At 36.9% G+C, this 15312-nt stretch overlaps 1 protein-coding gene and 1 pseudogene across 1 annotated transcript in view; one reads left to right on the top strand and one right to left on the bottom strand.

Moving 5' to 3' along the window:
• The window catches only part of Ccdc178 (coiled-coil domain containing 178), a 394311-nt gene that overhangs the window by 94834 nt on the left and 284165 nt on the right, over positions 1–15312 (top strand). Inside the window, exons 11-12 of the mRNA XM_046428324.1 lie at positions 7687–7870; positions 14828–14890. Coding sequence (XP_046284280.1) covers positions 7687–7870; positions 14828–14890 — 247 coding nt within the window. The remainder of the gene's footprint in view (positions 1–7686; positions 7871–14827; positions 14891–15312) is intronic.
• LOC124082009 (lamin-B1-like) lies at positions 5815–7330 on the bottom strand (annotated as a pseudogene).

Genomic DNA, 15312 nt, shown 5'->3' with positions numbered 1-15312 from the left:
TCTAGGGAGAGGAAGGGAGGGGGCGTGGGGGTAGGAAAGACGGTGGAGTGAGATGGACATCATTACCCTAAGTACATATATGAAGACACGAATGGTGTGACTCTACTTTGTGTACACCAAGAGATATGAAAAATTGTGTTCTATATATGTAATATGAATTGTAAAGCATTCTGCTGTCATATATAACAAATTAAAAAAAGAAAAAGTCCTATTTTTGATCTAAACAACAGCTTTACTTCATTGAATTATTTCCAGCAGTTGAATGTGACTGAAGTAAAATAACTGTGCTAATTATTCTCACAGGGATGGATGTTGGCTTGATTGGCCCTAAAGGTATAACGTATGGTGGCCAATTTATGGAAAGGAATACAGTATCATTAAAAGAAATTGCAGGCAGTCACTACAATGCCAGTTGACAGAGGTTCTGTTATACTAAAAGAGAATTGTCTTAATTTTTTTTCACAAAATTTTAAAAACATATAACCATAAAAATACATAAGCATATAAAAACACAATCAAAGAACTTTGCAAGGAGCTGGGATCATTTAGAACATGTCATGTTTAAGTTTCACTAGCATTACCATAAATTTACTTATAAGTAGAACTTAAAGTCTATGAACAAAAATCACAATTGATAGCCCTGCCAAGAAATTTCTAAATATTCAGCTTTTCTGATGACTGTTTTGTGCCTTCTCCCTCTCTTCAATTATTAAACCCACATCACCCTCATTTTGGCTAATAATCTCCCATATAATTTATAGAGTATAGATGGAATCAAATGAGACTTACTTCTGTTCTCCCACCAGCCAACTCACACACAATATAATCGTCTTCTCTTTGACATGAGTCATTATTTCTCTTTACTTTGATGATATTTAAATATTACATAATATTGCTTACATTATGAAAAAAGTAAACATAAAATAAGCCTTCGTTATGCATCCCACCTCTGTTCTTCTGTTCTTTATAGCAAATCACATAAAACTCCTGTTTCCTTGAACAGTAGTTCATTCTCTATTCAACCTATTCCAACTAGGCTTTTATCAAGCTATCATATTCTGGATCCATCATTTTTTTTTTCATTAATTTGAAGATATTTTTATTGTTTGATTTGGTGAGACATCTGATGCATTTTGAATATAATTTCTTCATCGATAAACTATCTTTTCTCTTTGGAAGCTAGAATGTTCTTCTCCTGTTTGAGAGTTCTGAAATTTCATAATTTTGTGTGTGTGTGTAATTTATGCAGTTTAGCATTAAGTAGAGCCTTTCAATTTGAGGATCCGTGTTAGTTTTTAGATCTAACAATTTTTTTAGCTGTCATTTTGCTACAAACACCACCTATCTATACTAATGCCTGTTCTATGATGTTCTGATAGAGGGCAATATATCAGTTGCTTCTTATATTGTCAAATGGTGTTTATAATTGTGCATTTTTTGTTTACATATGTTGAGAACATGTAGTCAGAGCCATAGAAACAAGTATTTCTTTTTTGTTTGGATTGTTTCTTTTATTATTATCTGTTTTCATGTTCTTATTTTTTTTTGAGAGAGAGAGAGAGAGAGAGAGAGAGAGAGAGAGAGAGAGAGAGAGAGAGAATTTTTTTTAATATTTATTTTTTAGTTTTCGGCGGACACAACATCTTTGTTTGTATGTGGTGCTGAGGATCAAACCCGGGCTGCACACATGCCAGGCGAGCGCACTACCACTTGAGCCACATCCCCAGCCCTCATGTTCTTATTAATGGTTCTCATATTAAGATATTAATGTTGCTTCCCCAATGATTATTTTAAAATTTCCTGAGTGGTTTAGTCTTAGGCTTTTATCTTTCAGACAACACTGAAATTTATTAAAAGACATTTACTAAAATAGTGACACCATTTAATTAAAAAGCATGTTTATTCTAAACATTTCTAATAAAATCTGGAGTTATTTAGCTCTGACATAGTATTCTGGGCCTTGCACACATTTTAACAAAAATTAATTGTATATTGAACACCTTTACAATTGTCCCATCTTTTTACAATTACCTAATGCTTTAGCTGTGTTTGTGTATCATAGTTAATTTTTCAAAATCAATGCTTATGTCTATCTGCTGATATTTCTTCTTCGTTTTTGTATGTATACCTTCTTTATTTACCCTTTTAGTTCCCTTTACATTTATCTGAAGTAATTATGTGATGGTTTTTATATGAGAGCCTTGTGGTAAATTTTCTTGACCTGTGCCTATTTTACTCATCAATCTTGAATAATAATTTGGCCCTGTATGGAATTCTAGTTTGACATCTGTTTTTGCTTAGCTTCAAAGAGTCATTTTTTTCTGGTGTCCATTGCGTCACTCGGCATCTCTTTTCTCCATGTGACTCTCCCCTTATTTTCTCTTTATCTTTAACATACAGTTGTTTTGTCACCATATCTTTAGCTATAAAGTTTTGTTTCTGTGATGTTCAGTATTCACAACCTATTTTGTTGTCGGGCTTGTGAGCCATTTTTTTTTTTTAAGAATCTAGAAATTAATTTCCCTGCCCTTTCCACAACAGATCTCCTTATCATTGTTTTTATTCTACAGATCAAAGGGGATGCCTCTTAACAGACAAGCACACACACTCTACCTTCCACCCCACACATGTGCTGTGTTCCACAAAGCACAGAAATATGTAAATGTGCACACACACATATCCTCATACATACATAGACATGCATACTAATACTCAAATGCACATACAATAGACACAAAAAACATACACAGATGCTCAGCAACTTAAAATGGGGTTACATCCTGATATATCCATCATAAGTTCAAAATATCACAAGTTGGAATGCATTTAATACACCAAGCCTACCAAACAGCATAGGTTGGCAAATAGTAGGTTATAGAGTATAACTTCTGAAGTATAATATAAGCCTACTCTGTGGGTTGTTTACCCGTGTGATCATGTGGCTGACTTGGAGTTGTGGCTTATTGCTACTGCCCAACATTGCAAGAGAGTATAGTACCACATACCAGGAAAAGATCAAAACTCAAAATCTGAAATACAGTTTCTATTGAATACATATAGCTTTCACACCATCTTAAAATCAAGAAATCATAAGTAGAACCATCGTTAATTCAGAACAAACATAACCACACATACACTCACTTTTATACCTGTACTATATGTGGACACAGATGACATACATACATTATGTGTGCTCACACAAACACACACACACAACACACACATAATTTCATAATTTTTGTGGTACTTTCTGGATGAATATCTTAGTACTTTACTCCCACATTTTCATCTAAAGCATTCTTTGACCCTTTTCAGTCTGAAATTTATCTGGTCTATTTTAAAACTCTTTTTTTTATCATTTCTTCCCTTGTTATAATTTGTTTTCTTCCACATCTGCTTGTTTTTGTTTCATTTCTGCTGTGTGTCACCATTTCTTTTCCTTTTATAGTGTAAGAATTCCTTTATTTAGATTTTAGAACATTTGAAATACTTATTTTAAGATATGTCAGTGTATCATAAAACGAATAGCACCCAGAGAGGGTTGGGTTCATATATTTCTTAATGTGTCTTTTGTATTTTTCTTAAATAAATAGGTCTGTCTCCCTCCCTCTTACACACACACACACACACACACACACACCGTGCCATGCTCATCTATTTCCGATTGAAGGTTTGAACTTATTTCTACTTGACCCTGCTTGATCCCAACTCTCCCCTCTTTAAAGCCTGTCATTTATGTTGCTCTTTTCTGATTCACAGTGATGGCTCTAAGATAATATCAGAGATAATATTAATGTAGGTACTGACATAGTAGGCAGCTTGGTTGAGTTCTTGACCTCAGGATTTAGTCATCTCCAGGCCCTAGGTCCTAGTTTTACAAGCCTACAGCCCGGGCTAGTGAGTTGGTCTTTTCACAAGCAACCACAGCTCATGCAAAACCTGCTATGAATCAGTGCACCTTATCCAGGTCACTCATCTGGTGGGATAATTCAGTTAGTTTTCTGCTGCTTTTCTTCAAATCCTGCTTTGATCCACCCCCCACCCCATTGTTATTCTACAGGGATGATTTCCCCATTTGTAAGCCAAGATGTCTTTGGCAAGCTGTGAATGCATGCTCTTTTCCCCTACATCATCCTTACTTTCTGTCCTGGAATAAGCAAGAATGAGGAATCAGTGCAGCCCCTCATCAGTTGTATTTACTCCTTGTTTTTCCCCACAGCTGAGTTGGCCACATTAATCCAGTCTTCTCTGTATTCTGTTAAACAAGTCCTAATCACTCACTTTCTCCATGATGGTACTCTCTAGAGTAGAGTAGAATGCTGCTTGAACAAAGTGTGGTCTGCAACCAAGCATCATCAACATCACCTGGGTCATATTTGCAGATCTATCCTACAACTTCTGAATCATATCCTGAAAACAGAGCCTAGGAATCTGACATAATAAGCTCCCCCTGTGACCCTTAGCATCTATTCAATTTGAGAAACACTGTCTAGTCAATATGGGTAGCTTACTTTTGGGTTGCATATTAGAGCCACCTGGGGTGCTTAAAAGTGGTGATTCTAGAGCTTTACCCCAGACCAATTATATCAGAACATCTGGAAGCACAACATTTTTAAATGCATTGTACAGGGAGGGTTGAGAACCCCTGCTCTAGTCAAGTGTTTCTCAACTGGATGATGTTGTGCCCTCACCAGGAGACATTTAGCAATGTCTGAATACATTTTTGTTTGTCATAACTGAGATGGTACTGCAGACATCTAGTGGGGAGATGCTGCAAAACATCTTGCAGCGACTGGCATATTTTCCTATAACAAAGAATCATCTGACTCCAATGTGATAGTACTGAGGCTGGGAAACTCTTCTCTAGTTCATGTTTTTGGTTTGGCTATTCCATTTAAAATGTGCTCTAGTAAAAACATCTTCAGGGAAAGCAAAAGGGGAGATGCAAGGGAGGAACACAGAGGGAATTTTACTTTCAAGTTGTAACTCAGAAGATGTGGTTGAGATCTGACAGTCAGGCTCCTTGGGTGATGCTTCTGACAGCTAAGCATTGGGACCTCCCAATTCTTTCTTTCTTTCTTTAATAGTAAAACAGCTTTTTTATTTGTTAATATCACATAAGAGGTTGAAACATGTTACACTCTTTTTAAAAACACAACTAATGTATTTTAACAGAGAAGCCCCATTTTCCTCAGGAATTAAGAATCTAAGAAACCATAAAATAATGTTTTGTGGAATCCTTCATCCAGAGTGTTAACATAGGATTAAGTTAATATTGCCTTCTTGAAAATTTTCTCTTTTCCTTAAAAAAATTTTTTTCAACCTTGATTGCTTATTACAGTACAAAAAGTTCAGTGCAAAAGTTCAGTATATTGAAAAATGGTTACCCCTCCCTCACAGCATTGTTACTTATAGCAGAAAGTAATCAAGAGCAGATTGCTAATCTAGATGGAGCAATCTTTAAATTACACCCAGACACACAGTGGGTTTATTTTCTCTCCCCTCCCCTTCTCATAGGAACTTAAAGAAAACATATATTATACATATTAAAAAAGAAAAAAAAGCCAAAATTTTTGAGGGAGTCTTTTAGTACAGTGTCAATAAATTCGTATCTTGCAACAAAGTGTTATGGGTATGATTTCTTTTACAAAATTTCAGTGTTAAAAAGGAAATTAAGTTCGTCAGATTTGCAGCTTAAAAATTCACATACAGGAAATATAAAAATATTCTGTGCTTCTAAGAAGACTCTGCAGTGTATATAGGTAAGAATTACCATACATGTTTATCTTGAGGAAGACAGTCAACTGGAGAAGTTTACATAATTGCCCAGCTTCTACTGAATGCTCTTGAAGCTCTTGGCTGATGGAAAAGTTCTTTCTCAACAGTCACCCTGGTTGGTTCTTCCTTCTCTTCCTCCTCCTCTTCAGGTGTGGGTTGATTTAAAAATTTTGCTCAACCTTTCCTTCCTGAGAATTTTTCAATATAACCTTCAAGTCTTCACCCGTGCCCTAAGAATTCTGGTTCTTCCAAATGAGGTCGGTGGGAGGACTGGCTGTGACGCCAGTATTTGCAGCCTAAATTGCCACAGTCCGGCCTGCCTTCAGCACATATCTGGAGGCATATTTGTAAGTGACTGATGTGTCTGTAATTTTCCTGATCATCTCCCAGCCTCCCCTTGGTGGATCCTGTTCAGAAGCATTCATCAACTAAATACATTTCCCATCTACATCTCTCTCTTCAACACACACATTCCCAGTGGCTGAAGTGGAATGAGTGACCCTAACACCTCTGCAGACCTCTGATTCTTCCACATAAACTCTCTCCCTCTTTCCTCTAGCTGTGCCCACACTGCAACTTGAGGAGGCTGGGGACACTCTCACACGGGAAGAAGAGCACGTGGAGAGTTTCAACCACTCTTTCTCTCCTTCTAAGAGTTTCCTACAAGTGATGATTTTCATGTCCAGGTCTAGCTTAACAGGAAGAAGTTATTCATAATCATTCAGCTTTTGCTGCATCTGATCCCTTATTTCTGCCTCCCTCACCCCCCATCAGATAGCTTGTGAGAGGAGTTGTCTCTTTTCTTTAGCAAACCAGTCCTCCAACTCTTAAGTCATTTCCAAACATGCTCTAGACTCTTTATTGTAGATTAGAAAGTTGAGATGAAAGGCTCTCCATTCTCACATGACCTTCCTTCCGTTCTTCCTTGGCACTGTTGACAGTGGAAGTATCAGTCTCTGAGGACAGTCGGAGGTTCTCAGGTTTGGCATGGAAATCTGTTCAGCCTCTTCCTTGTACAGCCTCACTTACACATATTGCTCTTTTGTCTCATGAAGGGCTTGAGCCGGCTTGTATTCATACTGGATCTGACGCCCAGAATCACCTCTGTCAAGCACGTTTCATGCTTTCTTCTTGTCTCATTAATCTCTTTGTTCATGTTTTTACAAAACTCCAAGTCCTCCTCCGTAAGGCTCTGATGAGGATTCTCCAAATCCACTTCAAGTGAAGTTTCATCTGCTTGTCTTTTGGCAGCCTCTGAGAGGCTTCCACCGGGAAATCTGATCCTTCAAATCCTCTAAATCTCCCTCTAAACTTTTTAAATCACCAACTGCAGTGGCCAGAGCTGTGTCTTTAGACCTCAGTGCTGCTTCCTATTCTCGAAGCTTGCTCTGGGCTCCATTAAGATCAGATTCTTTCTTAGCATAAATTCTATCACCGTTAGTAAACTTTTCCTAGTTATGAACAGCATATTAGATAAGAACAACTTATAGGTGGAAAATTTTATTTGGGGCTCAAGATTTCAGAGGTTCAATCCACAGCCCACCAACTCCATCGCTCTGTTTCAGAGAATGAGGAAGAGCAACATGGCAGATGGATGTGGCGAAGGAAAGCTTCTCCCCAATTCTTCCTTGTGGAAGTTCTGAGATTGGACACAGCCTGACAATTAGGGTTAACCAATAGGAGATACAGAAAAAAGAAACAGAATCTTAGGACACATTTTCTGTATTCAAATTTTAGTTAATTGGTTATTTTGTATTTTTGGAAACATAAAATATAATGTTTTCCCCTTTTTATTATTAATTAATATATTTGCCTAGTATCTATTCTCTTAGAATAACCATATTAATTTGCCCCAATATACATATAATTACAATCATTATATTAATCATTTGGTTTTATTTTTTACAGCAAAAGGAGAAAAAATGAGTATGAGATGGAGATTCAATCTTTGCTAAAAATGAAAGCAAAGAATGAAGAGTTTCTCAAATATCTCTACAAGGAGGCATATCACATTGGTTCTCATTTCCATCTAGCCAAATATAGAGTAGAAGATTTAGAAGACAAAATAGCAGAAGCAAGAAGAAAATTCAAGGTTGTATATCTTTATATATTTTTTAATTGTGAAAAAAAGTCATTAACCTGAAATTTATAAAGTTATTCTTGAGAATTAGATTTAATTTATGGGTTAGTAGGTTTTTTTAAAAAAAATCATTTCTGATAAATAAGAAGAAAATCACATCTTGGCAGAAACCCAGCTTACATAAAGGATCATGAGAGTTTCAGTGTAGCCAGTCAATATTTGCTATTAATTATAAACTACTTGGAGCACCAGGAGTGTGGTGCTTGGTTCAACTTTATCCTGTATGTCTAACACATAATAATTCCATCTATAGGTATGAGCAGGATTTTCTGAGATGTGCCCTTGTATAACATAAGAATAGGGAGTACCTACATCAGGCTTCCGAGTTACTGATTCCAGAGCACCAGGCAGTTTGTAGATCACAGTGCTGTAAAAAGAACTGCCTACATGCTTCAAATCCACTCCTCACTGAGCAGAATGAATAGTCGCCCCCTGCCATCTGTTGCAAAGTCAGCCCCACTTTTCTGAAGCTGGGGGACCACTTCAGAATAAAAAAAAACAAAACACAAAATAACAACAACAACAACAAAAAAAAACTTTAACAATTCACCCAATTTACTTTTGAGTTTGTCTTCTGACAAATGTGATAAATGTGTAGATTCTAAATAGCCCATTGAAAGTAATAGTAGCTATTTGTTGAGGGCCTAGTGAGAGTGATGCCTTGGGTAAATTACTTTCTCCACATTGTCTTTTCCTGTAAAAGAACATGTTGTTATTCCAGTTTCTCATATGTGAAAACTAATATTTGATAATGATCAATATCTATGGATATACTAATTCATATGTGTTGAAGTGTCCAACTCAGTGTAAACCAAACTTTTCTGGGAAGTGATTAATTAATATAGATGAGTAACTTTAAAAATATTCATAATTTGTAACTGTAACATTACTCAAAAATAAAAATCTTTAAAAAAAATCCAGATAGCAAAGATAAACAAAGTCAACAAAGATAAATGCTTAAAGATATTTATAACTGGTTATGTTGCCAATAGCACGGTTCTTGTCCCCAAAGCCAATCCAATAATGGGGGACACAGTTTTGAGAAAAAGGAAAAAGAAGGTGTATTGCTTTGCTAGCAAGGAGAAACACAGGGGAACTCCTGTTCCAAAGGCTGTCATTCTGCCCATCATGGGGAACAGGGTTTTTTGTTTGTTTGTTTGTTTTTGTTTTAAAAAGGTGATTTAGAGAAAATGAGATCAGGGAGGAGAGACCAGGGAGGAGAAGGTTAGGGAAAAGAATAGCAGAGAAGCTCTAGGAAAAAGAAGATCAGGGAGGAGAAGATCAGGAAGGAGAAAGTTAGAGAAAAGAAGATCAGGGAGAAGAAGGTTGGTAAAAGAAAGAAAACATGTGAGTTTCAGAGTCACAAGGGATATAGTCAAAGCATCAAGTGAACCCCTGTTAACAATTATACAGTAGCAGACTATAAAAATAATGTAGGTTACATAATAATATAATAACAGAAAATAAAGTCCATGAGGGAAACAACATAGCCTATCTTGTGCACACTGCTGCATTCCCAGGGCTTAGAACAAAGCAGATAACAGAGCTTTATGGAAATGATGAATATGTTGTTGAAATGTGGGCTAGGAAAGTTTAAATAAGAAAATAGTAGAAGAGTGGTTAAATATATAAGGATAAATTATAGATGAATTCAAAGTGGGATTTCTAAAAAATCAATGGGACTTCTGCTTTATTTTAGTGGCTGTAGAAAGATCTTAGCTTGAGTCTCCCAAAGATAACAACTTCAAACTCAGAACCTAAAAAAGAAGTGACACCCAAAGGTCACAATGAATACATATGGGTTTGGGGATTCACACAACTTTAATTGATGTAACTCTTTGTAATTTAAAAACATTTCTACAAAAGCTCCACGTGTAAATAAAAAAAGAAAGAGATATATTTTTATATCTGAGAGAAGCTTGGTCACCAAAACGTGTACCAACAACACTCCCTTAAAGCCAGAGCTCCCATGTCCCAGGAATTCAGTGTAGGCCACAGTTGTTCGCAAAAAAATCTCACGAATTTTCTTTTTAAGATTTCAATTTTCTTTTATGATTTCTTTTAAATTTTCTTGTAAGATTTTAAGATTTCTCATTCTTGATTTCAACCTTCCATGAGTGTTCCAGCGTTTTTCTTGGGTTTTCTTTGTCTCTGGAAATAAACGGATGCTATCTCCTTGATTCCAGCTGAGCTCTGTTTATAATTGGTGTTGATTCCCTCTTTTCTTTTCAAATGTGTTTCCAGATAAACAAGCACTGCCTGAGCCATCTATTCTTCAGTGTCTTTTCCCTAATACAGGGAGTCCCTTCCAATAGAATGGCTCTCTGCTGCCACCTTCTGGTTTCTGCCTGCTAAAGGCCAGGCAGCAACCAGGTCAAAGGTGAGGTTTCAGCTTGAGCACTTTCCTGCAGCAGAACTGTTGTCATTCCTATTCCCCAGGCTCGATCTTTGGATCTCTTTTTATTCCTTTTCTTCAAAACCACAGTGGAATAGTTGTGACAGAAACTTGTGGCTGGAGGAGCTTAAAATATTTACTCTCTCACCCTTTACAAAAATGTTTTTGAATCCTCTGCTCTAAAGAGTTCAGTAATAGCAAGTGTGGGAAGCAGTCGCTGCCTCCAAGGCTGTGGGGAAGCCCAAAGAAGGAATGAGAGTGGAAGAGGCTGCCATTTCCACAAAGCTGAGTGAGATCTTCCTGCAGAGTGCATGGTGGTGTCTCCATCTTTAGCCACCTGGCAGTGTTGGACAAATTTGATGGGAATGTCTAGGCAGAGAACCTCACCAGAGAGCCAGGGCCACCAGCTCCCCATGCACCAGCTGACAGCAGTTCTGCAGGAGCAAAGAGAATAACAACAGTCCACTGGGACAAGGAGGTGGAGTCCCTTGCTGTGTTTTGTATGTCCTTCCACACCCTTTGCTGAAAAAGCCTAACTTCATTTTAGCTGGCAAAAGAAATGGTTCACAGAACCATCCAGCTCCATGTTGCAGATCACAAAGTAGATTTGCTGAGAGCTGTGGTGCACACTGTAGTACGTTCAAAGCCAGTCGCAATAACTTAGTCTCTGTCTCAAAAAATAAAATAGAAAGGTCTGAGGATATAGTTCAGTGGTAGAGCATCCCTGAGTTCAATCCCCAATACTGGAAACCAAACCAAACAAAGCATAAGAGTGGATTTGGAGCCAACAATTTTTAACAAGCACAAATATGTGGACGTATGCAAATTTCTCTAATCTGATGGATTGTTATTACAAATGACACCAGGCCTACCATTTATCTGTTACAACATTTTTGACTTCTTGACTAGTAGAATTTCTTACATTTAAAAAAAAAAATTGTCTCTTTCATTTCATGGGCATTTTTTTAGGAGTCGAGGCCAGTTACTTGGAGGAATTTCAATACAGATTCATCTTTTTGTTTGCTCATGATCTGATTCGGGTCAAGCACTTTGGTTATCCAAATTAGAAATAGTAATCAATAAATGGATATTTTAAGAATCTGAAACTTTTTTCCCCACCAATTATTCTCCCAGTAGACTTGGCATCTGTGAATTATGCATAGTTGAACCAGTTATTTGGAACAGTTGTGACATGGCAACTTTTCTGGGCTCTCATTCCCTTTACAATGAATTGACAGTTTGAAGAACTCAGAGGCAGGGCACAAGTTAGGCCACAGGCCACATTGCTGGAGAAGGCAGCCTTCCTTCAGATCCAATCCAGGCTCCTACTCTAAGAATACATGTTGCTGCAATCCTAAGTCAGGATCCCTCTCACAATCACTCCCACTTCCCCAAGTGTCAAGAAAAACATCTCAGAGACCTCACTTTGCCACCCATTCTCAAGATGCTACTTACAAATGAAACTGTGGATTATGATGAGCGGGCCCTGAGTTTCTCATACTATAAGACAAGACAAAACAAAAACAAAAGACAAACCCAACAACAACATACTGTTGAGTTTGAAAGAACCTGAAATTTTTAATTTAATTTCTCAATCTGGAGATCCAGTGCAGGCAGTTTGTTAATCATGAACCTATCTTTCAATAAATTATCCATTCAACAAATATGTGCCACAGCACTGGATGCTGAGGAAAGGGAGGAGGGAACTTGCTCTGAAGTGCTATGGAGAGTGTACAAGCTACAGCATCAGGGTCCTTGGTGCTGATAGTCAATGTGACAGACAAACTCTATGACCTTAGTGACCTCAAATTTCTCATCTTAATTTTTTTTTTTATTATCTACACATGACATTACAATGTCAAATTTCTCATCTTTGAAACCAAATTATAGTAGTTGCTACAGTTAGGATCTTGAATGTCCCCAAAAGGCCCAAGTGTTGAAGACTTTGTCCACAGCATGGAGCTATTTGGAGATGGTAGAAGCTTTAGTAGGTGGGGTCTAGTAGGAGCTCTTCGGGTCACTGTGGGTATGCCTCCAAAGAGGATTGTGGGACCCCAGTCTCTTCTTCTTTCTCTTGTGTTTCCCAGCCACGAGATGAGTGTTTTGTTTTACCATATGATCTCACCTTGATGTACTGCCTCACCATAGGTCTAAAAGCAAGGGGTCAACTGATCATTGACTGGAACCTCTGCAAACATAAGCCAAAATGAACTCTTTTCTCTTTATAAGTTGATTATCTCAGACATTTAGGTATATGTTATAGCAAGGGGAAAGGTAACACTGTAGCTATATCACTAAATGAATATGATGAACAACTTACAGATGCACTAACATGCACACATGCACACATACAAGTAGCCCTATTTTTGCACAGCACCATGTTAATTGAAATGTTTGCCCATCTGAACCTGTCCTCATTTTGTATGAACCCAGTGTGAACAAGTTGCCATTGATACAGAGTCCTATGCAGCAAGAGCTGCCTTTATATACAAAAAACTCTGGTAAAGGGTCTGGGATATAGCAACTTCTCAAAAGTGGCATCCATAATATTAATTCAGAAATGCTTTTTATGGCTACTGTAGCTCTGGGGCACTTAATCACTGAGCTACATCCCAGGCACCCCACCCCCTGTTTTCATATTTTTAATTTAGAGACCAGATCTCACCAAGTTGCTTAGGGCCTTGCTAATCTGATGAGGCTGGAGTTGAACTTGCAATTCTCCTGCCTCAGCATCCTGGTCTCTGGGATTACAGGCCTGCGCCACTGTGTCGATTGGTTTCTGACAAAGGTCAAATGTGAAACTGTATTTTGGAATAGAATATATTTTTCTCCAGATTATTGAAACATTTTGAAATTGTGTTCCCTTTGTATTAAGTATTTAATAAGTAGGTAAACTCTGTCTCTTATTATATTAGAAGGGACTTGTAATTTCTTTTTTAAAATTTTAAAATTTTAATTGACTTTATTTTTTTAAAAATACACGACAGTGGAATGCATTATAATTCTTATTACACATATATACCACAATTTTTCATATATCTGTTTGTATATAAAGTATGTTGACACCCAATTCATGTCTTCATATATGTCCTTTGGATAATGTTGTCCATCACATTCTACCTTCCTTGCTAATCCCCTGCCCCCTTCCTTTCCCTCCCACCCCTCTTCCCTATCTAGAATTCATCTATTCCTCCCATGGTCCCCCTCCCTACCCCACTATGAGTCAGCCTCCTTTTATCAGAGAAAACATTTGACATTTGTTTTTTGGGGATTGGCTAACTTCACTTAGCATTATCTTCTCTAACGCCATGCCATCCATTTACCTGTAAATGCCATGATTTTATTCTCTTTTATGTGGGGAAAATGGTACACTCATACACTGCTGGTAGGACTGCAAATTGGTGCAGCCAATATGGAAAGCAGTATGGAGATTCCTTGGAAATCTGGGAATGGAACCACCATTTGACCCAGCTATCCCTCTCCTTGGACTATACCCAAAGGACTTAAAAACAGCATACTACAGGGACACAGCCACATCAATGTTTATAGCAGCACAATTCACACTAGCTAAACTGTGGAGCCAACCTAGATGTCCTTCAGTAGATGAATGGCATATATACACAATGGGATTTTACTGTAATTTCTTTTAAATTATCAAAATACATTATTGTATTTGTTTTGGTTGTAGATATGTTCTTAGGTAAAATGTATTGAAGTTATTGATTTACTTATCACCTTGATGTTTATTCTTTGGAATTATTGTTTTATTTAGGAAAGCATAATCTTAATGGGTGGATGTAAAAAGAGGAGGAAGAATTGGAAGAAAAGTCCTACATGCTTGTTTCCTTATATTTTCCATAGGATGTGATAACTTCAGTAATGAATCGGAAATTAGAGACATAGTTAAACCTCTCTTTTCCACTTTGCAATGCTATATCTTTTTTGAATCTGTAGGATAGCCTAAGTTTAGGCCAACTTCTCTCTAAAATAAGGCATTCCAAGATATAAGCCTATAGTAGAAGGAACTTTATGAACTACTTCCCACTTGGGGTTTGTGTGATAATTTAAAGCAAGACTATAATAATTTAAGAAAGTTTGGAGAATCTGATCACATTTTGCAACCTTCACAGTTGAATTATATTCATTTTGTTTTCAAAGTTGAAGGTGCTCATTCTGAAAAGTAATATTTAAAAACAATTTAATAGTTTTTTTTAAAGGAATTTATGACGGTCTAGATTTTACTTTGGTTATTCTGAGATTTATTTTTAACCTCAGAACTCTTAAGGTATAAACCGAATGAAATTCTGTAGTCTGCTTCCTGGTGTTCTCACACTTAATTCTTTTGCCTCAAATAACATCAAGGTTTTCAAATATTTTGCAATACACAAATAATAGTGAACATTTTACTCTCTATGAACAACATAAATGTATCATGTATTTGCAATTATCCTTAAGAATATGTTTTAATAGTCTGTGAGTAAAACTCCCATTTTAAAAAATTTCATGACATTTAGGCTAGAGAAGATTTCTTGAAAAGACGTATCCGAAATCAAATGACTACGGGGATGATAATTCAGGTAATACTCATTTGGTTTCGATATTTCATTCTTTTTTTAAATTGCATTTTACTTAGCATTTTAAATTTGCCTGTAATGAGGCATCTTGTCACTGCTTGGTTTGCAAGCTAGCAGTTTTCTCTCCTTAGCTGATGACAGTTGCCCTCTGTGTACAACTAGCAGTGTCTGATCATGCATAAAGAAACTGACCTCCCATACACATATCTCATTTTGTGGCTTAATGGGAATTTCTGCCAGTCTAGTAAAAGGGCAGTGAGATCTTATTCCTCAGTGTCTAACTCTTTAGTTTGCTTTATGATGATGTTATGTTTTCTTTACTTTTAGTGTCTCTCACATGAATTTCTTGATTTAACCCTCAAAGAAAAAGTACACTATGATATTTACATGTAAAGATTTTGAAAGAAAAGCATGATAACTAGTAA

The sequence above is a fragment of the Marmota monax genome, unplaced genomic scaffold (genome assembly GCF_021218885.2).
Source record: "Marmota monax isolate L192 unplaced genomic scaffold, Marmota_monax_Labrador192_F-V1.1 WCK01_AAM20220418_F8-fsc00031, whole genome shotgun sequence".
Classification (NCBI taxonomy): domain Eukaryota; kingdom Metazoa; phylum Chordata; class Mammalia; order Rodentia; family Sciuridae; genus Marmota; species Marmota monax.
The sequence above is the reverse complement of the archived record's forward strand: the minus strand, read 5'-3'. Positions and strand labels throughout refer to the sequence as shown.